The following is a 27,766-nucleotide window of genomic DNA, read 5'->3' on the forward strand; positions in this document are numbered from 1 at the left end:
TGTTTAATATGTAAGTTACGTTTCTACTGAAAATTAACCATTTAACTTTTCATAAATTTTTCTTTGCTCTTCGTGTTCGGTGCGATGAATGTAAATCACATTTTTGGCCAATAGAGGACGTGGTTGTTTCCTAAATGGAGCGAGAAAAATAACCACCAAGGACCAGAATCCTATTCGCTCATCTGCGCACGCGCTCAGCCTTCGCAAGGTTCTGACGGAAACGCGCGAAATTAGTCCGGTGCCTGTGAAAATTAGAACGTACAGTACAATATTCTGTGATTTGCTTTTGCAAACACGTATCCTACTATATTATTCGCGTGTCGCTAATGTTAAAGCTACTGTGGTGTTCACTTAAATTATTCTAAGTTTGGGATGTCCGAATAAACTTGCTGCGATTCGGAACGCATTGGAGAAATTTGGTACATTGCGGATAGAAGCTTTAATCAGGTTTTGGTGGAGTGATGTGCACAGATCACACTGCCCATTCTGCGGGCGCGGCACTGGCAGGACCTGGTGTGTCTTTAACCCTGAATACTGTGGCTGAAGAACTTTTAAGAGACATAAAGAAGGCCTATGAGGAGAGCTCGAAAAGTGAGTAAAAACGACAGGGCTACATGCTATTTATAGCTATGTTACAAAAAAAAAATCAACTTTTGTAGATTTTTATGGCACTACCTTCATTAGAACCGTCTTAGAAAGAGCTTTCCAACAGTAAAAAAAAATCTTTCTAGGCCAAATATTAATGATTTTATTAAGTTTTAATTAGTGAAAAAAGCCATTGAAAAACAATAGGAACTAGTACTTGACTTTGTGATGATTCTTGGACGCTTCACTTCAAAATGCTCTTAATCACTTCAGTTCACTTCAAAACTTCTTATCCAAATTGCACAACTGAGGTACCATTGGGCAGCTTATAAATTGGACAAGAGACTATTTCCACATTGTATTAACCCAAATTAACCACTTCCTTTCTAATGACAGTATGATTTGAGAGAATCTTCAAGTTTGATGAGGCATTGAGTGGATGCATACCACACAAGGATACTACTCTATATCCATGAAATTCCATGCTTCTTTGTTAAAGTAAGAGTTATATTTCATTTCTAAGCTGGAAAAGAGAATAATTAAAGCTTGAAAAGTACTCATTAACCTTTAAAGAGTGAAAAGAAATCACATTTTAGACATTTGATCGAGATCTAAACTATGATTCTGGGTGAGGTAAATAATGTTGCGATTAAACTAATATTAAATGTCATTGGGTGCTTTACTTCTGCCTGGATGGTTGGCCTTTTTCCAGGATTTTCGTCCACCATGATGGATTCTGATCGGCCCACCAGTCCTTTCGGTCCCTAAAAAAGTACCTTCTGGGCATGTATTTTTCATGAAACTTGGTCAGTGTATAGTTTAAACATAGTATAAAATGTCAACTTACCTTAGGATAGTGTCATTAGCACCATTCGAGAGTTAAAACCGGCCGAATACGTGCGAATCAATGGAAATTGTTGACAGATGTGAAAAATTCAAAAACGATATTGTAGATGGGCATTTCCTCAATGCCATAGCAGGGATTCCCTGGGAAATCCGCCTCAAACAACTAATAGAAAGCGCGCTTTCTCGGAGACACTCATAGGTAAGGCTACCTGGAGAAAATCACTCCCGCTGAACGCGGTGATTGTAACATAGCTTTCCTGCTGATGTGTCTAAACTTGCAGAAATACGCATCCTTCAGTTTCGTGCTCGCCTGTAACCTGCAGTATAATTGTCGGCCAGAGGGGGCTGTTGGTAGTTTGATATTTTATGAATATAGATAACTCTTTTTAAGGCTGTCAGTGATAAGTGTAATCATTCCTCACAAAAATGTGTCCTCCTTTTCGATGTCTTTCAGTTCCAGATGATCTTCTGCTGGCGTGAGTATCACTTTTCTTTATATATATATCCATACATTCATGCCAAGGAAGTTGGTAAACACCATTTGTATTGTGTTCATTATAGTCATCACTAACAAATTTGGAAATCATACCTCTCTGATTTCCTTTTTGAGGAGGGAGGGTGGGTGCTATTTATTTCCTCTGAGATTTTGTGACTCTACTGACCTGCTTCTAATTTTTGAATTGGTCCAAGCTCTGCTCTGTCCTCTTGTCTGTCAGGTTGAAGTTCGTCTTCGGTTCCTCGGCACTCCAGGCCCTGGACCTGGTCGATCAGTGCTCTGTAACCTGCCTCTCCTCGCCCAGCGGCCGCAAGGTGTTTCAGGTAAAGACACCCCCCACCTATGACATCGATGTTACTGAGTGTGACAGGGTTCTCTGTCAAGCCAGCAGAAATACTCACAGCCCATTAAAGCCCCCTCCTCCCTCTACCTCAGTCCCACTTTCCTGCTAAACTTGCAATATCAAAACCATTTATTACAGTTCTCCTTCAGGAAAGGACAATAACCAACAAAATATGAGGGGAAAGGGTACGTGAACTGCAGTTTCAGTGCAGTTGCCATGATGACGGATGTTTGCATGTTCCCTTCGCTGGTTTGTACCTAGATCTTTCCTCCTTTCACTCATAAGGACTGTCATATTGTCAGTAAGTGTTTATGGTTTGCAACTTTCCACTTCAAAGAACTGAGAATAAATTAGCATCAGTATTATTATTATTATTATTATGGACACTTGTATAATATAATGTTTTATTTGGCATCTTTATAAACACATGTATGAGTTTTGTAGCTGCATTTCATAATATTTGAGTTGTCACCCCTCCCCTTCCCCCTGTCACTATCCCGTGGGGGGATTGCAGAGAGGATGCAGCTGGCATCATTGATGCTGCCTTCCTGCTAGAGCAACACCCACTGTGGCGCAGATAACAGTGCCCCCTTCACAGTGCTCAGCCCTGTAGAGCAGAGGTGCTGCTGCTCCATCTCCATGATGGACGGCTTTCCTTGTAAATCACCTCTGCGTGTCTCTGAGGAGGCCAGGCTGTGATTTTCACGGATGGCCTTCATCTGCTATTCCCAGTGCAGTTAAACTGGTCACATGAGTTTCCTAATGCAATATGACAGTTAAATGTACTGTTTCCCTACTGGTTGCTGTGGTTCCGTGTGGCCATGTCATTAAAGGCCATGGAGTTGACGCTAATATGAGGGGAAGTCGGAGGGTCCCTGTCCCAATGGATGCAGGCCCCCACGGTATCGCTGCCATGCCTGGGCCTGAAAGTTATGCCTGTGGGGATAATTTAGTGCAGCCATGATGAGAATGAGTACTGCTTCACGGTGGCCGGAAAATTGCCGTAGGCGAAATGTCCCTGATGACAATTTACTGGTGCATTCTTACAATATAATATCTTATGCCACAATATAATATGTATCCAAGTTATTATCATGCCAATTAGCATTTAATCTTTCCCAATCATAGTGCAATTGTTGACTCACCCACAGCCTTGTTGAATAGCTAATTCAAAAGATACAGCCTGGTTGGCCGGGTTGGTATTGCCCTCTGTTGTCACAGTCAGTTTTTGTTTTTTGCAAGTAATGAAAGTGCACGTTAAATGTTTGCTGTATGTTTCTTTCAGTACAAACACAAGTGCATCTTTGCACATGTACACATTGCCAGACTTCCAGAATGTGACCCTGCACAAAGTCAAACAACAGATCATTGTGTATGCGTTAAATTGCCTTGCAGGATAGTGAGAGATGAGGAGCAGAGCCTGTAGGAGTTCAGCATTTGTGGTTTCTGTGACACACACAGAGTTTAAAACATGAATATTTGCATCGCACCACTGTCATTGTGCAGTTGGCCAATAATGACAATTTTGTTTGACATTTCATAGACCGATAATTAAGTGGTCATGATAACTGGCTAGCTTCTGAACTTCTGGAATTTGTAGTGAACCTGATTTAAGTTACGTTACTTCTTAAGATCCTGTGAATGTGTGTAGCAGCCACATCATATAACGCAGATAGTGAGACATCTGTGAAGGAGGTAGCACTTGGGAGATAGTAGGAAGGTTCTAAATGATGTATGAGCTGATGAAATTTTGTCCTGCCGTATGGAAAATTGCTGTTCATCCAATGCGACTGTTTCCATTATTTTAGCAGGTATGTCTAACTCAGACTGTTGCTACTAACTTTGAATATTGATTGAATTCTAAACATGGCAATATCAAACAATATTGACACATTGAACAGATGGAAGTACCTTTATTTTTAACAAACACCAGCTGATACTAATATGCCACTGATGTGCATTTCTAGCATCTAGCAAACACTGATCTTTTCAGAGATATCCCGTAATAGGCAGATGGTACCTAAGGATTTATGAATGACCTTCTGGACCCTTCTTGAGCGTTTCTGGGCTCCGTCACATGGCCATAAATTTCATACTTCTGCAGTTTATTCCTGGGCATCATTTCAAAGGGCATTAAAGTGATTAAAGTGACGATCTTCAATCCCATCCAAATCAGAAAGTTTTATTAGGGAGGCCTTCAAAGACAGATCTGCATGTTTTGGGTGAAACACTGAAGCGGAAGCAAAAAAAATTGCATCTGACGAAATGTCTCATCTTTGCACAACACAAGTTTGTACAGCTGAAAAAGTCCTGTATTTTAACACTGAATGTTGAAAGGGAATCTCGCCCGGACATGATACACAAATCCTACGCGACAAGGTCATTGAACAGTAAATCAGATTGTAACTCTCTGCATCCATATGGGGGAGACTGGTCATTTGAGCATCGTCAGCAGAACTTTCAGATGTATGGAGGGGTAAATAGTTTGTTTTGATTGGAACTAACCTCCCCAGAAATTAAAGCCACTGACCGACAGCACTTATGCTATGTCAATTTAACAAGGCTGATTGTGTGTGAGGGTGTGATGTCCTGTTTCACCCAACGAGAGGTACTGTGTTCATAGAGCCCGTGAATTGGTGATCGTTATTCTTGCAGTGCTGACACTCGAGATCCAGTTATGATGCAGCATGAGAGTTTATCTTTTTGATGTTCTCTGAATGTTCCTGCAGCCATGGCTCAGGTTAAGGAATAGCGGCATGTTTTTTTAGAGTAAGCGCTGACTGTCAGAGTTGATCAGAATCATCCTGCTCTGCTAATTTCTTGGACTGCTAACATTTCTACCCTTTGAAGTTCAGTTTTTCCTTGTGATTTCCCTCTCACGACACTACCCCCCCTCCCCATGCCCTGTGGGACACAGCTGTTTCCTGGTCTGTGCTGGGGATGAGGTCGCTGTCCCCCAACCCTGTTTCTGCTCACCCAGCTGAATAGCAGCTCAGTCCTCTTATATGAAAACAGTAGCCCTTTCCATTTACTAAAAGAGTAACTGTGTAATGTGTTACGCTCTGTACTTTTCGTTGGCACCTTTCAGCAGATTTACATCGGCGTCACTATATAACTTAAAGTCCAGCCCTGTGCTTCCTGCAAAATGCCCCGCCTGCCTGTCCCCAAAAGCTTGTAACTCCAGCCTAAATGGATCTCACAGAGAACCAGAACCTGTAAAACATCTTCCCGTTCCACATATGGCTGTAACCGTACACATATTTGCTGTGTACTGTTTGGTACATCATTTTCGGTTCGGTATGCACAATGAAATGAATGAATACATTTATTGATATGGGTGGAACCTAAATTCACAAGTAGATGTTCAATATGGAAAACATCATGCTAATTGTGGCTGTTAGTTGGTTATAGCTAATGCTGGTTACGGTCAGTCAAAATTGGTGGTTTGGGAACAATCTGTTTTCCCAAATAACTCCCTCTCCCGGGCTGGTGTAGTTGATAAGACCAAGACTGCTTCTCCTCCCGGATAAGTTGCTGGAAACAGATGCAACGTGCTATGACATTTGAGACATGATCCAAGTGTGTGGACAACTGGAGCAAAGCAGAAACGGCCTTGGAATGTGGGTCTCCCTGTGGCTTTTACGGCACTTTTGCCAGGAAATTCAGACTGGGGTAAAACAAAAATAATTGTAGATTACAATTAGATTACACAGACACACGGCCATACTCATTAGTTAAGAAAGTGGGATTTAGAAGGGATGTAGTTCATTATGATTGTTATGGTGTTATATATATATATTTTTTTTTTTGCATATTTTTGCAATGTGCCGTTAAGTGTGTTGGGTTTTGTAACTCAGACACATTACATTTGGTTTGTGTTTGTCTTTATAGTTTTAATAAATAATTTCAAAATGATTAGTTTTCCTTGCAATACTGAAATTGTGAACTGAGAACCCAAAACCAAGGTTTGCACCTTGAATTTTGTGTACCGTCACACCTAGTCCTTCATGATTTGCCAACTGCGCAGTGCTGATCCTTCTTGTTGTAATCACTCTGTGTAATTGCTGTCTACCAGGGAACTGTCCTCTCACCGCCACAGCTATAAACTGCCATTGACGGCATTTCTAGAACATTCATGGGCAAAGACAAAGTAAGCTGTTGCATCTTCTTAGCCAGTATATGATAATATATGGTCATGGATGTGATTTTTATCGAGGGTCTTAATGCCCCTTGAGCCAGTTGACTGAGTTACGTTTGTCTTGTAATTGTGGTGATAAATCTGACATTTGTAGGTCTGTAAGAAGATCATTGGGTGAGATTACACACCGCAGGACTTAAGGGGTCCTGTAAATGATGCTCTGTGTCCTGCCTGAAGACTTTTACTCATAATGACTAATCAAATCTGTCCCTGTTCTGGGCTGACCAGAGATATTTGTGTGAGAGAAAGTTTTGTACGCAGCCAAAAAAAGAGAAAAACATTATAAAATGATATCTTACTCCAAATAACAGACTTATCAAATCATCTTACTGGTAATAATTCATAGCTTGTCAGTGATGTATTATTGATATGACTGATTTCGCAAAGACAGTTATTGGTTTGTCTTTTTAAGTTTATCGGCGTTTGTTTCTCCCTGTGATCCTGACCAGCTATATGGATGGATGGATGGATGGATGGATGGATCTGTTTCTGTGCCCTTCTGACATGTCCTTCAGTAGCGGGAGAGGTCAGACTCTGTCCCATAGTGGGTGGGAGCACCATGCATTGTCAGTCATTTCCAGATTTAACTCGGTTGCCGGCAATAAATGAACGTAAAAGAATCCAGTTAAACCGGTATGTAATTTGCCGAACATGATAATGACACTGCCCACCAAAGGCTGACCCTGCCATCGCAGAAGTAGTTACGTTGCTGTTACATTGTGGCACCAGCATCTGTATGGATTCTGATGCTGGTGCCACAATGTAACAGCAACGTAATTAAATGCCACACACAAGAAATCCCCTCACACATTGCACAATGCATCCGATTAGTATTGACGTTTTCATTATATCTCAAATGAATTTGCTTTCTTTGTTTGGTGTATGGCAGCTCTCTCTGAGGTGGTTTGGTCACTTGTCTATCCACCCTGCCAATTAAATTTGACAAGTGAAGCTCACCTCGTCAGCGCTGGGAAATTTAACCGTTAATTTAAGTCATATTTATTTTGTTGTTGTTTTTTTATTGCCTTAACGCATGCAGTATTTGGATCAAATGGCACAATAATATGAGTAAATGTAAAATTCCTGGTTGCAAATAACGCAAGAGTTTAGGTTGGGATGTACAGAATACTAAAATTTGCAGCAAAAATCTAAATATTCGCCCAGCATATCACGGGGAAGCTGATGTTAGCTGTAGGTGTCTCTACATCTGTGGAGGCCGCATACTGGAAGGCACCGGCGCTGCCGCCTTTGGCTTCTAAGACTGTGTATGAAGCTATGTTCTTGGTTTTGTGTGGGGAGGTATGTACTCCCCTGGGGACTTTTTGCATAAAATATACGATGTTCATTCTTGGCTGTTGGGGGTGGATGTTTGCCAGGTAGTAAATGGGGGAGAGGAGTCAGTGTAGTCTGGTGAGAACAGACAGGTATGGAGCTTAGTCTGTGATGACTGGGTCTCAGGCTGGTAGGGTGATGTACAAGGTGTGGTTGTAAACAAGGCAGCTGGTTTTGTGTGAGCAGACATGTTGGTGCAACACACCAGCTAGGGGGTTGGTAGTTATAGCGGAAGCAGTCATATAGCCTCAAAGTTCAGCTCTGAGGCCCTGCAGTGACGGGGAACAGACAGGAGAGCGCACCCTGGAGGTGGTTTCAGGGAATGGCGGGGGAGGGGATTACAAGACTAGCATTTCTGAGTGCTGAGGGAATGTGGTTGTGTGTTATTTTGAAAATGTTATCAGTGTAGTTATGCTAGTCTTCTACTGCAGTGGTGTCTCTCAGGAACTGAAGACAATGAAGGGGAGAAAGAGCCTTCAGACACCATGGGAGTAGGTATGAGTTTTGGGTTTGTGCTTAAATAAGCGCAATGTTGGCATTTCGTAGAGGCGCCTGGAAGAGAGATGCAGTGCAGAGTCTTTGGTGGAAATCTGGGGAGGGAAGGTGGGAAAGGTTCAGAGGGCATGTGGGTGGTAAACCACAAGAAAACTAAAAGAGCTTGTTTATATTATATTACAGCATAAATCGATGGTTGTAGGCAGGGTGGGGGTGGTATATCGAATCAGGTCTCGAAATGAAATCATGAGGTCAAAGGCCTCGTGCCATTTGCAGGTCTTACTGCCACTGAGGGGAGGGGGCTCTGTTGGAGATTCCCAGAAGCACTAATAGGAGAGGAGTGCTGATTTTTATATAGGGGCTTTGCTGTACAAACGATGACGTTTTTTTTTGTTTGCTTTTGTTTTTTATTTTGCAAGTGGGAATCGAGCAGTTGCTTAAAGATGACTCTCCAGCTCGGATGTTGGACATCTCTGGGTCCACGGTTCTTGAAGCTGATCCTCCAGTCAGCTGTGAACCACCCAATCTCACTGAGATTGCACAGGTGGTGAATCAGCTGGGGGTAGGGAAGGCCGCAGGGATCCGGGGTAAACCTCTCCAGGCTGGTGGTAAGGCTGTCCTCCTGGGATTGCAGGCAATCTCTGCTTCCATTTTGGAGTCAGGCGTCATCCTAACTGACTGGAAAACGGGACTTGTAATCCCTATCTGGAAAGGAAAGGGTGATCACCTGGATTGCGGCAACTACAGTGGGATAACACTGCTCTCAGTGCTGGGTAAGGTCCTTGCTAGGGTCATCCTTAACAGGATCCATGATCACTTGCTCACCTGGCAGTGACTGGAGCAGTCTGGTTTTACGCTTAATAAGTCTACCATCGACTGTATCCTTCCACTGAGGGTTCTCATTGAGTGCAAGTGTGAATATCGGCAGAAGTTCTTTCAGCCTTTGTCAATTTTTGTAAAGCTTCGGCTCAGTTGATTGAGTTGCCCTGTGGGACATCCTGAGACTTCACGAGATCCTCCCAAAGTTGCTGAATGTCATGGCTGGCCTGTACACTGGTACTGTGAGTGCTGTGCAGAGTGGAGGGAGAACTTCTGCATTCTTCCCAGTTGATTCTGGAGTTCGTCAGGGGTGTGTCCTTGTTCCTACTTTGTTCAGTGCTCATATGAACTGGGTATTGGGCAGGGTCGTGGGGTCCAGCAGCTGTGGGGCAGCTGTTGGTGAAGAAAGATTTACTGATTTTGACTTTGCCGATGATGCCATGATCTTAGAGAAGTCACTGGAGGCTCTGACTGGAGCTCTCAAGAGACTGAGCGAGGATTCTGGGAGTGTCTGGGATTGCGGATGTCCTGGATAAAGACCAAGATCCAGGCATTTAATGACATCTTAGGCAACAGTAGTGACATCTTAGGCAACAGAGATTTACTTGCCTCAGTTGCGACATTGATGTTTCTGGTGACTTTTCCTATGAAGTCAGCAGACGGATTGGAAGAGCTTGGGGGGTCATGAGGTCGCTGAAAAGGGGTGGCGCTCCTGATATCTTTGCAAGAGGACGAAAGTCCAAGTCGTTAGAGTCCTGGTACTCCCTGTCTTGCTGTATGGCTGTGAGACATGGACGTAATCCAGAGACCTCAGACAAAGACTGGACTCTTTCGGTACTGTGTCTGTTCAGAGAGTCCTTGGGTACCGCTGATTTGACTTTGTGTCGAATGAGCGGTTGCTAGAGGAGTCCCGAATGAGGCACTTTACCTGCATTGTGAGGGAGTGTCAGGTATAGCACTATGGCCATGTGGCGTGTTTCCCTGAGGGTGATCCTGCTCGCAGGATCCTCATTGCTGAGGACCCAAGTGGATGGACCAGGCGAAGGGGACGTCCATGTAACATGTGGCTGCGGCAGATGGATGGCCAATTCCGGAGGGTGGGACTGGATCGTGTATCTGCCTGGGGGATCGCCGGCCGAGATCCCGAATAGTTTCACTGTGTGGTGGGTGTGGCAACGTGCTGCATCAGCGCATGCTCCCCAACCTGAACTGAGTGGGAATCTGTTTCGTTTAGTGTGACTAATCTGTCCATCGATCTTTGGATTGGCCTGATGCATGCTGATGGGGGGCCATGACTAGCCTTACGGTTTCATTCTTTGCCACAGGTGCTCGGGGGCTCTGGAAGAGTGTACATCTGCCTTGCTTCATGCCACTACTGCCCTTGTCCGGCATTCGCCTTCTCTGTGATGCGGAAGAACAACAGCTTGCTGGTAAATGGTCCCCCGCACCCGGAGAGCTACTACTAGTGCCGTGTGTGTGTGTGTGTGTGTGTGTGTGTGTGTGTGTGTGTGTGTGTGTGTGTGTGTGTGTGTGTGTGTGCGTGCGTGCGCAGTGGAGGCGGAGCAGGGGGTATTTCCCCAACTTCCGTGATGCAGCGAGGCTGACTGATCACCATGGCGATGCTGACCCAGCATAGCATAGCATAGCACCGGTCATTTCACATCAGATGGTCTCCAGGGGAGGCATGATACCCTAAAAATAACGAGACTTCTGAGAAACTGTAAACATCTGGTTCTATGAGAAAGGGAAAGTAATGGAAATATAAAGGTTTTTATATATATATATATATATATATATATATATATATATATATATATATATATATATATATATATATATATATATATACACACACACACACACACACACACACACACACACACTCACACACACACACACACACACACACACACACACACACACAGACACAAAATAATATAAAAATTTGCACAGGGGGTAGCTTCATGCGACAGCCAGTAGCAGACCATGTGATGCAAAAACCACATTTTCACAGAGTTCACAACCTGACCCCAAGTATGATGTTTCTCCGAACACCGTCCTTATTTGTACGTTTGTCTCTCATTGATATAAAAACTGAACTGGATGGAGTATATGGATGAGGTTAGCATTAACTGTCCTGTGTGTTCTGCTTCTCTTTCCTCTTTCTCTCTCTCTCGCTGCCTCTCTCTTTTTGCTGTGCGCCACCTCTGCTCTGAATCACCTCACTGGGACCTGAAACAGCCTCTCAACCCGCTTCTCTCTCACAGTGTAAACACATCTTGGCAGTGCACCTCTGCCAGGCCATGGGTCTGACCCAGCAGGAGTCCGTGTCTGACCGGCAGATGTCCGAAATTCTCTCTGGGAGACTGGGAAACGGAACGTAGCCTCTGTGGGCTTGGTGGCATTTGGATGGTCGGTTGGTTCAATGTTTCATATCTAATTATTTTTATGCAGGTCGGTTTGGGAAGCCTTATTTAGTGGATGCTCTGACATGCAGCTATGTTAGATTGAAGTACTTGGTCCAGCCGAATGGATCTCACATCCTCCCCACTGCCCTGACCTTCTCTGCAAGTAGCTTATTTTAAGTAGGCTTAATTGTGTCCAGACATAAATGGTGTGTCCTGGGATCTAGTTACGAGAAACATACTGGTTTTGCTGGTATTTTGCGTTATCCATATTTATTCTACAAATGTTATGTCTCTGTCTTTAGCGAGGAGAGGTTTTTTTTTTTATCCTTAAACACCCATCATCTTGTCTGTGAAGCCGTGAACTTTGATCCGTAGAAGAACCGGTTTGTTCTAAAAATCATTCCTCTGGGAATAAGGTATAAATGTTTATTTTCAAATTAAATGAATAAGATGATTGTCCTTCTGCTGGCCCCTGCAGAGCCTGAGAGCTGCTTCCTGAGATGGCTATGAAGTGAAGCAATGCAGGAAGTGACTGCAGCCAACCCGACACACACGCCCACAGCCACGTGACGGTGCCTTCACTGGCAATTACAGCTTTATTTCCCTGTTGTTATTAATCGCTCATACCTACAGCAGTGTCTGAGTCTGGGGAAAACAGATACAATCACTTTTCGAAATACAGACACTTTTCTTTGATGAGGTTACTTAAGTGCTTTCCTTCTGATCAGATACTGAACACCTTTTAAAGAAATGTTACTTTTATTAAAAAAAAAAAAACAATTCTCTTACAGATTTACAGTTACAGTAAGTTTGTACTGGTCATATAATTTACCTAGCACAGCCCTAAGTAAAGGAAACCTGCCATCAGATGACAGATGTTAACATGTTAGAGAGAGATTTTATAGGTTATGACCCTGCAAAAGTTGGTGGAGTTAAGCTTGTTCTTTAGTTAGAGAATCCCTTAAAAGATCAAGGTTTTCCTGATCCTGTCCCTTTTAGCCCTTAAAGTCCCCAGTTTCAGGTAGGCTGTTTTGAAAGGAAAGCATATCTGTCATTTTGACTTTGAAATATTAATACTGGATATATTTAAGAAGTAGTCTGAGAGGAAGACCATACAATGATATAAATCTGATAAATCCTGAATCTACAGATATGAGTGATGTGGTTTACGATCTGAATAAAACTGAAAGTATGATGTCTAAAAGGAACTAGATGCGGATATCATAGTGTAGACATGATTTGTCAGTAAGCTGTTCTATGTATTTGTGAGTAAACTGACAATCCTGTGAGTCAGATCACCAGGTATTCATCTTTCAACTGACCCTCTTTGGGCTCTCCTTTTCAGTCAGTGCTGCTCGTCATTACTGGTTTCTGCTGCCGTGTTCATTTCTGCACCACACCAATGAGTTACGACACGTCTTGGGGGTGAGAGTCAGCAGGTCGGAACCTAACAAAGGGAGCCTGGGCCTAAAATGTAGACCCAGCCTAGAAACCCAGTCAACTTAATGATTGCATTTGAATATGTCGTTGGGTCACATTTCTCGATTAATGCCAGCATTCATGTTTGAAGGTACGGTTGATGTGACAGGAAGCTGAAGAGGATGTGAAACAGGCTGGCTGTGCTGAGAGCCGGAGCTCCACCACCTGTGGTATCTTCCACAGAAACCTAGGCAATGTAAATTATTTTCTCATACTTAGCAGATTACTGCATGGGTTCTACTGCGTGTGTTTATGTGGGGTTCAGCACTGAAAACAGATATGATCTCATCAAAAAAAGTCCATTGTGGAAAGTCTGAGCCAGTTTTCCAGTAACATGGTGACGACTAGATTCACATTTGGCTAAAGTTAATTACATCTTCAATGTACCCTGTCTTCACAGGGAGAACGTGTAGGTAATACTAAGGTATAATTTATTACTTTTGAAACATCTTCCATAGAATATTACAAAAGAGATTAAGTATGATTCACATTATCGCGTCACCGAAGATACAGGTAAATGGTTCGATTTCTTTTGTGATTCTGTCCACTCCTTATTCTGTGGTTTTCCTGAGGTTACTAAATAAACACTGAAACTGCAGAGAGAGCAGTTCCTTAGAACAGTTCTTGACCTCTTTCATAACACATTGACACAATTAATTGTAGTCTGGCGACAAAGCGATTCTCTTACGACCAGCTTCAGCACTATTGCACATTTTGGACTTGCTGATGTCAGCACAGGGCTTCTCTACAGGAGTCAGTGGGTAGATCATGTTTTGTTCAACAAAAGTTAATCTTTGTCAAAGTCCATGTGTGCTGCCTGACGAGGTTTGACAGTTCTATGCATCTTTTCCTAGCTAATCCAATAAATAATCCATGGTGAAATGTGCCCAATAACTGCATTAAAGAAGGAAAGCTAAAAAAAAAAATGGAAAAGTTGTCAAGTTTGCAATCTGAGGAAAATAGGCTCAGGGTTAGATTTCAGTTGAAGAATGTGGTTTTCCAGAAAACTGTCATATTAGTCTGTGGTCCTGGACATTGTTTTACCATCAATACTTCTGCAAAAGATAATCTCAGAACAATTTACTCCCATCCACAGAGGACTTGCTGTTTGCTACAACTTCATACATTACAGTCCACAAACAAGGGATTTCATGTTTTTCCTTCTACACGATATCCCTTTAGTCTTTAAATATCCCTCCAAACTGTGAACGACAAGAGGAAGCCTTTGTGCTTCTATAGTAAAGGATCAACAGTCGCATTGATTTGATCCATGTGGCATGTACTGCTTTTTGCACTGAGGTAAAGCTCCTCCTTCCTGCACAAGATGTGCCGGGACAGGATCTTCCGGAAGGTGTTCCTGAAGTCCTGGATGCGGTAGGCGTAGATGATGGGGTTGACAACCGAGTTAGCATGGGACAGAACAATGGCCGTGTACATTAAGGTGGGTGGCTTGTGCAGGTTCACATAGAAGAGTGTGAGACAGTTGAGGATATGCACAGGCAGCCAGCAGAGTGCGAAGAGGCCCACAATGATGGACAGAGACTTGGCGGCTCGGATCTCCCTCTGTAGCAGGTTGTGGGAGTTCTCACCATTGATGCACTTTAGCTCAATCTGGCGCAGCTGCTTGCGCGCCACGTTGAAGATGTTGATATAAATCCCCAGCATGATGAGCAGTGGCAGCAGGACGCAGCCGAAGAAGTTGAAGTAGACCATGTAGCTCATATCCACCACGCTCTCAAAGTAGCACGTGAGTGGGCAGCTCTGCAGGATGGCGCTTTCGCTGGCATTCCCAGACGTGTTCTCATTGCTGCACACAGCCTGCTTCTTGTTCCAACCCAGGAATGGAATGAGGCCAATGACAAAGGAGAGGATCCATAGGATAGCAATGACTGTTCGGACTCTCTTCCCTGTTACAAGTTCTTTGTATCTGTACAAATGGAAGAGATGAGAGATAAACAAACCATTAGATATCAAACCATGTTTCTTAACCACTTCTGTGATCACTTTTTGGTGAGCCTAGTGCTATTCCAGGCAATGTGTGGCACACGACAGGGGATACACTGGATAGGTCTGTCGCAGCACAGACTCGCATACGAAGGGTAATTTTGAGATGCCAGTTTCCTCCACAAACATGGTGAAAAGGCCACCCATACCAAACAAACCGGCAAACCTGAACGTGGTGGGCTGCTGTGAGCTCATCCCATGCAATATGAATATTTTTCTGACCACTTTCCCTTCTGATGTCTGGCTGGGTGCCTTTTCTTTTCCATTACAGTCCTGGGGCCTCATGTATAATGACGTGCATAGAATTCACACTAAAACATGGCGTATGGACAAAACTAGGAATGTAAGCAAGAAAACATCCAGATGCATAAACTGTGCATAAGCACAAATCGACGCACATTCCCTTCATAAATCCCAATGAGCGTGAAATTTTACGTACGTAAACGAGCCCACAGCCACCCCCCCCCCCCCTGACCCGCCCATAATTGTGTATATTTGCATATGTAAATCTCTATAAATACCCGCTTTATTCTGTTTTTCTTAAACAACAATGGATAAACCACGTGGGGAAAAAAAGTATTTTAGCGAGTTTGAAGTGCAGGTCATGTTAACAGAAATCGAGAAAAGAAAAGTTATATTATTTGGTGGTTTAATTAGTGGCATCAGCACTAAAGTTGACGGAGCGGCAGAACGTGGTGGAGTCAGTTAAAAGTGTTTTTATCTATTTGCACGATGGCCGAAATTAAAAAGAAGTGGTCCGACATTAAAGTCGACGTGAAAAAACGACTTGCGGCTCACCATAAGAGTCTTAACGGCACAGGCGGAGAGAGCGGAATTCCTGGTCTCAAACTTTATCGGGTGAGGGGGACGTCTATGTGAGATTTTTTCGTAGTATACTTATTTGAATTACTTGCATGTTTATGAATAACAAGTAGGGCGCAGATGCGGTGTTACTTTTGTTTATGCTGTTTGTGTATTCTTACAGACAATAGTACAAAAGGTGCCCCCAGTGCCGAGGACGACACAGGCGGTGATGGTGCTGCTGTGCTGAGCACATCTTTGGGCGCTGGCTGCACACATTCCCGTGCCTCGGAAACCGGGGGGCGACCGTCCGGCCGTGTACTAACTGAAGCTGTGCTGCAGTCACAAAATGCAATAGCACACGCTGTAAGACATGTTGCCAATGAATTAAAACATCTAAATGATACGCTGTGTGATATTAACAACACAGTAAAAGAATTAGTTAAAAAAATAAATGCGGTGTTTGGTTACCTGTTTTACATTCTTGTTATTACATTCAAACGAAGTTCAAGTTCATTCAAACGAAAGGCGCCAGCGGCATTTAAGCTGCCCTACAGTGCGCTCTGCCACCGCCCGAGCCCGACAATGGGGGACATCATTATAACAGCTCCTGTTCATTCTCTGGGTTTGCGAGCGGCGTGAGAAGCCACGACTTCAGAGGGCACCCACTGTTCCCTAAGGAACTGTCACGTGGTTAAATCAAACAAAACTTACAATACTGGGCCAAATTATAAAATGGGAAAAATCTTCTTACCGATCAGCCTACCATCACGTACCACCCCTTTTTCAAGTTTGTTTCTATCACTACTCTTTCTGATAATGAACGAATCATGGGTTGAGCCAAGCCATCTAGTCACAACATTAATGCAGGGGCGTTAGTTTTTTTGAAGGTGGGGGGCACACTGGCATAAAACTAATATCATGTTAAATGTGGGGGGATCCAAACGAATAATTATGGAATGTGAGGGGGACACGTTCCCCTCAGATTTAATGGCGGCGACGCCCATGCATTAATGAGACGCATGTTCGAATCGCACATAATTTGTACATTAATAGAGTGAAAGTGCTTTTTATTTACATAAGCAAATTCGTTCTCCGAGGGTGCCTTTATAGCAATGTGAGTGCAGTCGATGGCTCCGATTACACTGGGAAAACCGGACATCGATGCAAATTGCGCTTTAATGTTTGCCTCAAAAATCAGGTGCCGTACATTTGTAAACAACATACAATTAATGTCTGTGTATTGGATAAAGTCAGCGTAATGATTGTGAGTTTAAAAAGGGAAACCACAGTAGCAATGACTTTCCACTGTGAGTCATCCGTTTACAAAACCTAGCAGAAACGTGCGTACGCCATGTGTGGAGCTGCCGTGAGAATGTGCGTAGCCGCACGCCAAGTTTCGTTTTTATACATTTCGACGTGGGAAATGGACGTATGCAACATTTTCGTTTGCGTTTATACATGAGGCCCCAGGTGATGTGGAATCCCTCTTACATAATGCTAAGCGTTTCAGTCACTAAAGTATAGAGTTACTCAAATTGTGCTCCTGCAACATAATGTATTTGGGATTTTGTTTCACCAAATGTCCCTGTTGCATCCTTTAGCCAGCTTCTACAATTTATCTGACCATTGTTTTGCTTTACATGCAAAGGCTATGTGGTTTCTAAAGTATGATTTATTCTCCATTGAGAAGCTTTCCTTTCAAGGCCAAGGTATAGTGGCTCTAGAAGTTAATAGATACAGTCGGCCCTTGTTTATCGCGGTTAATCAGTTCCAGCCTATTCTGCGATAAGTGAATTTCCACGAAGTAGGATTCTTTATTTATAAATCGAATATTTTCGTAGTTAGAGTATAGAAGAGCTGCTTACGACCTTCTAAATACGGCTTTTATCATTATTAGACATTAAATAACACCCTTTAGTCACCATTACGGTTGATTGCTGGACACGGAAGCAGGAACGGGGAGACGAGGAATCAGGATCGAAGGGTTTATTTGGAATCACTCCAAATGCAGGACACAGGAACATCTAACATCAAAACGTCAATGACAGACCTGAGGTTACAGACTGTGACGTGGACTTATATACGCTGGACGAATCAATGTGACAGATAACAGCTGGTCACAATCTGGGTTGCACACGTGGTTACTAAGGAGGCGTGGCACACAAGAGGATCGTACACGCAAATCATGGACAATTACACTTGTATTACCTAATATATTAGACAAAATAAGAGAAAATAAGACATATTAGACATTACAAAAATCATATTATTATTATTATTGTACATTTAATTACGAAGAGCAAAGATGCTTCCAATGCGTAGCGATGTATCATTTTCACTGTCTCGATCAACTTTTTAATGAATATACAAAAAACCGTGAAATTCGAAGAGCGAAGTGGCGAGGGACGACTGTACATGATTATTACTGTTGGTTATAGATCATTGCTGTTTATCCAGTGTGACCAAAAAACTACTTATTATTCTCTATCACCTCTGCTGTTCATACTTGGCTCAGTGGGTTCTCCGATCTTCCAGAATCTGGCAAATTTGACAGAAGACTAGGAAGCTCAGGGACCAGGGTTGGATTGTATATTCTGTATGAAGGTGGTTAGGGTTAGATACCAACCACTGCCCCCAACCCAGTCTGAACCCTGATCTAAGCAGCCAAGCTCAATCTATACTTCAGAGGGAATACATCTGCCAACAGAGCTACACGAAAATCTTGTAAATGCTCTGTATTATAATTTCTAACAATTTCCAGAAGAATGAGTCTCAGAAAGCCTCTGATCAAAGAGTGAGTAATTGTTAAATAAACTGCTAGATCAATTTAACCAAGGTTTAATTACAGGGAGAAAAGGGAGCTACCTAAGGGACCCAGAGAGAATAAGTGTATTCCCTGAACAGGGAAAATATATGGTTTTGGGACTGGTGCACCACCGCAGCAGACACTTTCTCCTTATTGCGATAACTCACTCAGTATGTCATTGATCTTTTTCAAACTTTACAGAAATTTTGAGACAGGCTGCACCAAAACTGAAGTAGAGCCACATAATAATAGCAAAGAAAAGCACAGTTTCAGACACTCAAAATATTTCACACACCTTTCTCAATCTTTGCTGAGGCATTTTATGGGTGATGAACTGCTCAGATTTTGAGACAAATCATCCCAAAATTGAAGCAACACTACTTAATGGCAGGTAGGGTGACTTCAGACATTTGACCTTAAGAATATGATGTCAAAAAAGTATTTGATGGGTCTTATTACTTCACAGAAACAATTTATGAATTACGCTCTACTTCTGATTTTATTTTGAAATAATTTGCACAAAAACTGAAGCAACACCGCTTAATGGCAGCAAAGGGAAAGGTAACTTCAAAAGATATTTGACCTTGTCAACACGATAACTCAAAAAGTATTTGATCTTATGGTCTTGGATTTGATTACCACTTCACAAAAAACACAATTTCACTTTGCAAAACTGAAGGAGCAGTGCTAGGTGGCAACAAAGGATGGAAAGGGCAGCTGAAAATGATTTTGTGAACACAGTAAATCTAAAGGTATTCCATGGATCTTTTTCAAACTTCCCAGGAACATTGTACAGGTGAGTGGTTCTCAAACTGTGAATATGCAGATAATTTTTTGAATATGCTTTAAAAACAATTTTTTTCCATTACAGACCCTAGTCAGTGGTGGCACACGAAAGAACAGGCACTGATCTGGTGAGCACATCCGATTACACTGAGACAAGTCTTACAACACTGAGTTTTTAATAAATAGTTTCAGTACAACATGGTATTTCTGGTTGCCAAATCTTATCGTAGGGAACCCCCCGCAAAGATTTCAAAATACCAGAATAGTTGCGTTTTTTTCTGCAAATACCATATACTGTGGTATAATGTGTGGACAGTGTGACAGTATGAAAAATTAGACACCAACAAGCTTAATGTAGGGGGGCTGGAGATAGAGGTTGGGGATGTGGGATGAGTAGGGATTAGATGGTGGTAGGGAGTGATGGAGCCGTCCAGGGAACACATTGTTGTTCCAACAGCATCTAGTTACCAGGATGAGATGTTTCAGATTGATACAACACCAATATGAGTCCCACCAAAAGGTTACCTATGTTGACAAGTTTATGTTACATTATACTACAAATATGATACATTATGCAGATTGTCAGCAAGTAGTCACATTCTGTTACCATAGATAACAGCAGAGAGACAGAAATTCAGGAAATGACAGGACTAACAAAGGGTAATGTTGCGTTATTTGTGTAATTAACAGTATAAAGAAATGAAGAACTGAGGGTCTGGGCTTCCCCTGGGCTTCAACGTGCAGTTGCCACATTGGTGTGAGTTCTGCAGTTTCATTTTAAAGGAAACACCATGGTGAAACAGCACTACTACATCACAACATCTCCTTCTGCATTCATGTCTTTGAGTATAGAACTGTGATCAGATGCTTCCATTTGTCTGACGATAGTAGTCTGGAGATGCATTGCATTGTCATGCTTCTTGTTGGCATTTGATTTTAGAAAGATCTGAGGCTTGAATTATTGTACCTAAACCTCAAGATGACCAGCACAGAACTATGGACTGGATGAGCAAATAGGAGAGGGATGTTATCTAGTGTCTCCAAACTGATCCTGTTGTACAGTTAAAGCTGTGTGATAATGCTTAGTGTTGGCATTAAAATTATGGCCATCAGGAGAACGACAAAAATAGAATAGAGACCTGTGGGAAATAACCACTTGACAGCAACTCTATGATGTATTAACCAGTGAAGTGTTTTTCAAGTGGTCCTCCCTGATCTCTGCTTGAGACAGAACTAAGAGTATGACAAAGATCAAGTATTTTGTCTTATCATACAAGACCTTTCCAAGACATTTGACTACAAAATATACTCAGCAGTGGCAGCTTGCTTAGGTAGCAATATCATTTATCCAGCTGTGTTTGCTTGACCAATTCTGGGTTTGATGCAGACAAACATACCATACACAGACTGGGCATGATTTGTTTTGTTCCCACTCCAGTTTCCATCACTGGAACCATCATTAATTTTATTCATAAACACTGTGCCAATTTCCTTTAAGTGTGGGAGCAGTAGTCGTGATTAGGTATTAAACATTTAGATGGGCCCTACGGAAAGGCCAGTCCCTGGCCAAGAAAGCGAAACTCGATGGAAGGCCTGATCCGGTGTTTTTTGTCAGGCTCCACTGAGATTCATGTGCCAAGACCGGATCTGTGTTTGCGACGGTCATGGGGAGAGCTGTGCTTATGTGACCTACTGTTGAATTATTCAGCCTTTCTCTTCTGTCATGACGGCCCACCTCTTTCAGGCAGACTATCTCGCCCGTTAATTTCGAGGCCTCTTCGACTGTCCTGCTGTGTGCAGATTTGATGGGGAGCCTTCTGCAAGGCTTGGGGGAAATCGAAGTGGAGCCGCTGCCTAGCTGTTAATAACAAGTGCGGACAGGCCTTTAATGAAGCTGCCGGAATTCTCTGTGGGCCATGAATGGGCTGAATGGATGAATCCTGGCACAACAGCAGCACTCCAGTGTCCTTCTCTCCCCCCTTCCCCACCCCCTGTTCCAATCCAAGTCGCAACTTTTTCTAGGCGCCGAAAAAAAAGCGGCAGGCAGTTCCAGAGCACGTTATGCATGCCAAGTGGGACTCTCCCATCCCTCAATGATAGTCGTGAGACTATGGAACATGTTAGCATTAAGTACAGCATGTTTCCTCGGTAACACTCCGGCCAGCCAAGTGTACAAATACAATAAAGGTCTTTACCCATTTTACAACCTGCAAAATGTTATCCATTCAGACATCCAATAGCTACTTCCTCAGCACTGGCTGAAAGATCCGAAGCTGAACTAGTTGCCTGCCAGAGATTTTTCACAAAGGCTAAAGAAACCACCTGTGTCTGCTGCCTCCGGTGTGCAAAGAAGGTAAACCTGCATCCAGATCGTGTGCGGTCACTTTAAGTCCCGGTCCAAAGCCGATGTAATGATTTGAGCTGCCTGAAGGACAACATCCCGGGGGCTTCAGGAGAAACACTAATGGGAATTTATTTGAAGTCTGCACCCTTATCCCAGATTGGCAAAGTATCCATTCTGTCAGAAGCTGTTGTAGGAGCCCAAAAGAAGAAACAGTTCAGACTTTCTGTGGCTGAATGAAAAGACCAGGGGCCTGGGAAAAAGACCCCCCCTCCGACCCTGGTTCTCCCTGCAACTCCACTTTTTAATAAATACCCTCCATGTTTATATTCACTGGTATTGTAATAAGGGGTCGTAGTGTGTTAAAAACTAACCTCTACTTACATTTTATGTAACAGATGCTTTTATCCACAGCATCATGCAAAAAAGAAAGCTGAGTCATGTCTCATTTCCACCAATACGGTGCCAGGGCTTTTTCTCAATCCAGAACTGGTTCCGCACATTTCCTGAAAAAAAAAACAGCTCCAGCATGGCACCACAGAAAAGGTGATCTCATGATTTGGAACTGTGACATCAGCAAAGGTTGAATGGGCCGTCATGTCCAAATCTGCTGCATGCCTGGAAAATTCAACCCATAACTGATATTTTTTGTCTAATATCGTTGATGTCAGCAGAGACACAACTTGCCAACTTATTAGCTGAATAACGTCATTTTCTTATTCTGTGGAAAATGAAAGATCGATCTGCTGGCCAGATTTAATAATAAATTATAAACATGTCGCAGGTCGAATAAATAAAACATTGTAGCACTCGAGTGGCGAAGAGGTCAGACAGGAAAGTTTTTATTGCACGATCTTTAAAAGGACAGCGGTACAACAAAGAACAAGAATAAACTCACACACACACACACACACACACACAAACTAGGAACAAATACAGCATTTGAGGAGACAAAGGGCAACAAGTCATACTCTGAAAACAGACACAGACTTTTTGATTTGGCAGCGAGAACCAGCCCAGCTACCGGCTAGCTCTGTGTTGGTGGAAATGAGGCATTAGACTGTCCCTAGAGTAACTGGGGGTTACAGGCCTTGCTCAAGTGCTCAATGGTGAGAATTTTGCTAACCCTGGGATTTGAACCAGCAACCTTCCAATCACAGTCCTGTTCCACTGAGCCACATGACATCCCACCCCATTCTTTCAGTTCTGCTACCTTTTGCTATAACAAATAGTTAGTCACATGGTCAGGAAGAAACCCTCAAAGCTGTCAAGTTTTAGTTTTCTTCAACATGTTTCTATATATATATATATATATATATATATATATATATATATATATCCATCCTTCATCAGCCATCGTTTGGCTGTTATCTCAGAAGCATGATTAACGAGTCAATATTTGTGCAACAATATTACGAATTTGCTTATCCTTGAGAATGAAGCCTACATGCATGCATCCATCCATTTTCTGTAACTGCTTATCCTATTCAGGGTCACTGGGGGGTCCGGAGCCTATAGGCACAAGACAGGGAACAACCCAAGATGGGCTGCCAACCTATCACGGGGCACGCTCACACACCATTTACTCACACGCCATTCACTCACACATGCACATCTATGGGCAATTTTGTAACTCTAATAAACCTCAGCATGTTCTCGGACTGTGGGGGGAAAGAGGAGTACCCAGAGGGAACCCCACAATGACACGGGGAACACATGCAGACTCCACACACATGGAGTCGGGGCGGAGACTCGAACCCTGGTCCCAGAGGTCACGGCGCCACCCCTACCCTACATACATTACAACAGATTCCATTCAATTCTTCATTCCATCAAGAATCTAAAATAATATACAGTACATTGGTGGCATGCTTACAGGGTGATGACTGACAAATGAAAGAACCCTGGAGAGCTATTTGTCATTGCGACTAAATGACTGGCATACTGAGGCACCTCTATCCAAAGGTCATGAGTATTTGTTAATCTTAGTGTAATTCTTAACTCAGAAATGACGCCTAAATCTGACATTGATGAAATCGCTAAGCTAAGGGACATGGCATTAATAAGACCCTGCCGCATGTGTATGTGCTGCCAAGTTGACCTTTTCTTTCATATTCTCTTGCCTGGACTAAAGTAATACTTTGTTTACTGCAGGATCCAGGGTATAGTCAGGCTGCAGTTTGCTCAAAATTGTAGTGAGAGTGCTCACGCACTAAAACGAGGGAGCATATTACATCTTTCTTAACGTCTTTACACTGGTTGTGTGCTTTTTTTTTTATAAGAATTGATTTAAAAATCCATGTATTGGTCTTTAAAGCTCTTAATATTTAGCACCTTCATCTCCAACGCAAATCAAGTTTAAAGATTTTCAAGTGCTGATCTACTAACCTTCCTAAGCTTCAAGAAAAGCAGTGGAACCGTTTTTTTTCTGATTTATGCCCCAAGATGTGGAAAACCTCCAAAAAAGTTTGATCCCTCATGTTAGCATTTTATTTGCTCTTTCGGTAGGATTAGGCCTGTTTTCTTTTTACCTTCAGTTTCATCTACATTATTAAGTTTACATCTTACTTCAGGTTAAATTAATTTTAGTCTTTTATCATGAAATTTATTTATTTCATTGAATTGTAATGTTGACACTTCTTGCCGTGAAAGGACTGTAGGGCAGCATTTTACGTGTATAAAGTTTGCTATAGTTTATTATTATTACTACAGCTGACTGGCTCTCACAAAAAGTCTTAGATGAAAACCAAAGGACTGTTTGTGCAAAAGCTTAAGAGAAGAGGAAAGGAAAGTTTTTTTTATGAATTATTTGACGCGTAGATCAGTGCCAAAGCAAAGCAGCCACTAAACACAAGCGTCCAAATGCTGGTGGAACAGGTACTGCACCGGTTTTTGAAAACACCACTTGAAAAAAACGCAACCGTATTTCTGGAAATGTTTTGCAATATGCTAGTAAACAATTTATGTCCGTTATTTGTGTATCGGTTGTATGCTTTTGATGTACTGTATGCCTCGTTCTGGACAAAAGCGTCAGCTAAATAAGTTTAAATGCAAATGTTTGTGGAAATTTTCTCATATTCAAAGCTACTTCCTTCAGGAGCTCTGATGAATCACAGAGAAAGGGGGGAAATGTCCTAGATTCTATTATCTTTGTTTAGATGAAGCTTCCCTGCAGTCTCTGTAATCGTCTTATAATGAAAGTGAAGAGCCTTTAGCCCTCACACGCATCAATAAATTACGCCTGGTGCTGGATTATCGATCAAATGGCGCTAAGGTCAATGTGCCAAAGGACACAGTCATTGATTTAAATGCACAAGTTTAGACTAAAAAGCTGAGAGTATAACAAGTCTGGACAACACATGATCACCCCCACTGTTTTTATATGTAAAAATGCACCTTTTAGTATTTCAGCTGTATTGCATTGAAGAAACTAAGACTGGGTGATCGTTAAGAAATTAACATCCTGTAAATATGCACGTACAAAACACAGTATTCTCACAGTTATATTGGAGGTTGGCACCAATCATGGGTGTCGTTGGGTCCGATCGCTCAGGGCTATATGCCGGAGTATTTTAGCCCTGATGCCAATCTTCCTTCAAAAAACAAAAGATCAAGCCCCAGGTAAACTTGACTTAGGCTCTGATCTTTTCAATAGCTAGAAACGCCCCTGGTACCGATCGTAAAATGCCCCTTTTCAGAAGTCAATTTTAGGCAACTTTTCCAAACTGGCGAGAACACCACTGTGGTGTAATCGTACAAAAGACAGGAACGATATATGTGCATTCGCTTCTGTGAGTGTGATGTGTCTGAGGAAAATCTGTTTTCATACTTCATAATAGAAAATTCCTATTTTTTCCACACTGATTAAAGACTCAAAGTCTTTATCTCGGGTATAGCCGCTCATCATGAGTTTGGAGCCTTCAGTATAGAGGTTTATGGATAGGACACTCAAGGAAGCCAATCGAAGGGGTCCCCGAGCTCAGCCAATTGCAGAGTATACTGCAAAAACAAATCTGTTTTATTTGTTTATTTCATATATTTTACCATCCCGGGCGGGGTGCAATGGAGGGCCTCGTGGAGCTTTTTTGCTTAGGGCCCCCAGTGCCCCTAGAATCACTTCTGCTTAAATATATTTTTTGCTCTGAGGCTGAACATAATACGAATTGCATTTAACAACTACATTACGTTTAGGGCAGCGCCTCTGTTATTTATACCCATGTTATTAAACCCAAGGCGCTGGGATCAAGACAGCAGCTCTCCCTTAAGAAACGAGGAAAGCATTTTAGAAGACACAATTCCATATTTAAATCGCCTTTTCGTGCGCTTTAAATATAGTAGCTTCCTAAAAACGAATACTGCTTGTAATTATGTCACTGCAGTACACAGCTATGACTGGAATAACTGTTCTATTGAAATGAATATCTTGTGAAAATAATCAGCGATCAAGTCTTCAATTATTTCAGACAAGGTCATGCAGAACAAAAACAGACAAAAACATGACTAATTATACTTCCGGATTTAAAAGTATTGTTAATAATTGTTGTATGATTATTTTGAAATTGACCTCAGAAAAAGGAACATTATCAATATGTATTACTATTAAAATCGTTTCCTGACCAAAATGTCTGCCTAGTTTGCAAAAGGTCACTGTATTGTCTTAAAAACAACGAATTTGTAATGTGGTGACCTAATCTTCTAATCTTGTTTTGCTGTAATGGATTACATAGGAAAGATCAGTAAATGAACTGAATCGTTGAACCAACCTATCTGAACACGAACTACCAAATGTTTGGAAATGGTGATTCTAATGGTTTGCATGTATACCATTTAAATTCCACTAAATGTTCAATGCGCTTTAAAGTAGCAGTCCGTTGATAGTAGTTTGTATGGACCTTCTAAAGTTATTTGGCAAATAGTAAATATAACCCAGTTATTGTATATTGTAGATCTACATTTAACGCTTTAAAAGTTCATAGAAAGGAGAGGAGTTTAAAATGAGAAAGGATCCGGACTCACCTGAGTGGAATTTTGACCGCAAAGTACCTGTCAATCGCGACAGCCAGGAGACTAAAGATTGAGCTCTGGGTGAGCACCAAGACGAAGCAGGCCAAAAACAGGCACCCGTAAAAGCTGGAATGTAGCCCGATGCTGATGGTGATGGCGAAAGGGATGGCGAGGCAGCCCACCAGGATGTCCGCCACTGCCAGCGACACAAGAAAGTAGTTGGTAGCGGTTTTCAGGGTGGTGTTGATGGCCACGGCCCAGCAGACCAGCACGTTACCAGCCACCGACAGTACGGCGATCAGCAGCTCGATCACAATGTAGAACGCGTTCATCCCGATGTCGATCATGATGGAGGACAGATGCGCTTTCTCATAATCAGCGCTTAACGTGTTCTGCTTCACATCCAGATGAAGAACAAAAACAATGAAAAAAATCAATTCATGTCGATTTGCAAGGTATGATCCAGTAATGCTTCGATTTAATTATCAAACTCAGCAGCAATAGTCTGAAAAAGAAACTTAAAATGTAAACTATTCAAAATATGTCGAATAGAGAAACCGAAGTTGACTGAAACCTGCGAAATAGTTTAACAACTGTTTGACGATAGTTTAACAGTTTTTGGTTTAGTAATTCTTACAAGCGTATCTTCATTATAGATGGAAACGTACTGAAAACACACATTACAGTTTCACTTTTGTGTTTTTACGCAACATAAAGGTAACGACTACTGGCTCGTACTCACAGGAGAGACTTTTTAATGGTTTCACTACGCTTAACTATGCTTACCGTCTCTGGGAAACGAACGAGTGACAGCTCTTCTTGCAGCACGTCCGAGCGCCTCCGAGCCCGGTCGTGCGCAGGCTACACACCACACGCGACACACCGCCGCAGGCTACACGCTCTCCTTTCCTCCGCTTTTCGCACATGGCGCACCAAACATAACCCCGCCCGGCTGCGACTATTGGCCTCACACCAACAATGGAGAAACTGAGTTGTTTAGTCACCTGAGGCAGGGGTTTT

General features: G+C 42.4%; 2 protein-coding genes across 7 annotated transcripts; one reads left to right on the forward strand and one right to left on the reverse strand.

The window, feature by feature from the left end:
• Positions 1-13,934, forward strand: zswim7 (zinc finger, SWIM-type containing 7). 6 transcript variants are annotated; one of them, XR_007398474.1, is made up of 7 exons: positions 12-591; positions 1,886-1,907; positions 2,148-2,250; positions 10,440-10,544; positions 11,382-11,526; positions 12,001-12,961; positions 13,093-13,934. XR_007398474.1 is itself a non-coding variant. In XM_049016809.1 (6 exons), exons 1-5 carry the CDS (start codon positions 462-464, stop codon positions 11,496-11,498), a joined length of 477 nt encoding a protein of 158 aa, XP_048872766.1. In that variant the 5' UTR covers positions 9-461; the 3' UTR covers positions 11,499-11,530; positions 12,001-13,934. The 6 variants fall into 6 exon arrangements, 2 of the variants coding, with proteins under 2 accessions (XP_048872766.1, XP_048872765.1); XR_007398475.1 differs by having other exon boundaries at positions 12,001-12,947; XR_007398477.1 differs by having other exon boundaries at positions 1-591; positions 11,356-11,530; positions 12,001-13,934.
• Positions 12,086-27,093, reverse strand: adora2b (adenosine A2b receptor). Its single transcript, XM_049016801.1, has 2 exons — positions 26,759-27,093; positions 12,086-14,928 (listed from the first exon to the last, which is right to left on the reverse strand). Exons 1-2 carry the CDS (start codon positions 27,091-27,093, stop codon positions 14,235-14,237), a joined length of 1,029 nt encoding a protein of 342 aa, XP_048872758.1. The 3' UTR covers positions 12,086-14,234.
• Between the last annotated feature and the right edge of the window lie 673 nt (positions 27,094-27,766).

Source organism: Brienomyrus brachyistius, chromosome 6 (genome assembly GCF_023856365.1).
Source record: "Brienomyrus brachyistius isolate T26 chromosome 6, BBRACH_0.4, whole genome shotgun sequence".
NCBI classification, from domain to species: Eukaryota; Metazoa; Chordata; class Actinopteri; order Osteoglossiformes; family Mormyridae; genus Brienomyrus; species Brienomyrus brachyistius.

What these genes read in the sequence shown, in the direction of transcription:
- zswim7 (XM_049016809.1), top strand. Translation starts at nt 462, where the DNA reads ATGTGCACAGATCACACTGCCCATTCTGCGGGCGCGGCACTGGCAGGA. An exon ending in GCGGCCGCAAGGTGTTTCAG is followed by an intron (nt 2,251 to 10,439) that starts GTAAAGACACCC and finishes TCTTTGCCACAG; the next exon opens with GTGCTCGGGGGCTCTGGAAG. An exon ending in GGAAGAACAACAGCTTGCTG is followed by an intron (nt 10,545 to 11,381) that starts GTAAATGGTCCC and finishes TCTCTCTCACAG; the next exon opens with TGTAAACACATCTTGGCAGT.
- adora2b (XM_049016801.1), bottom strand. Translation starts at nt 27,093, where the DNA reads ATGATCGACATCGGGATGAACGCGTTCTACATTGTGATCGAGCTGCTG. An exon ending in GCGGTCAAAATTCCACTCAG is followed by an intron (nt 14,929 to 26,758) that starts GTGAGTCCGGAT and finishes CCATTTGTACAG; the next exon opens with ATACAAAGAACTTGTAACAG.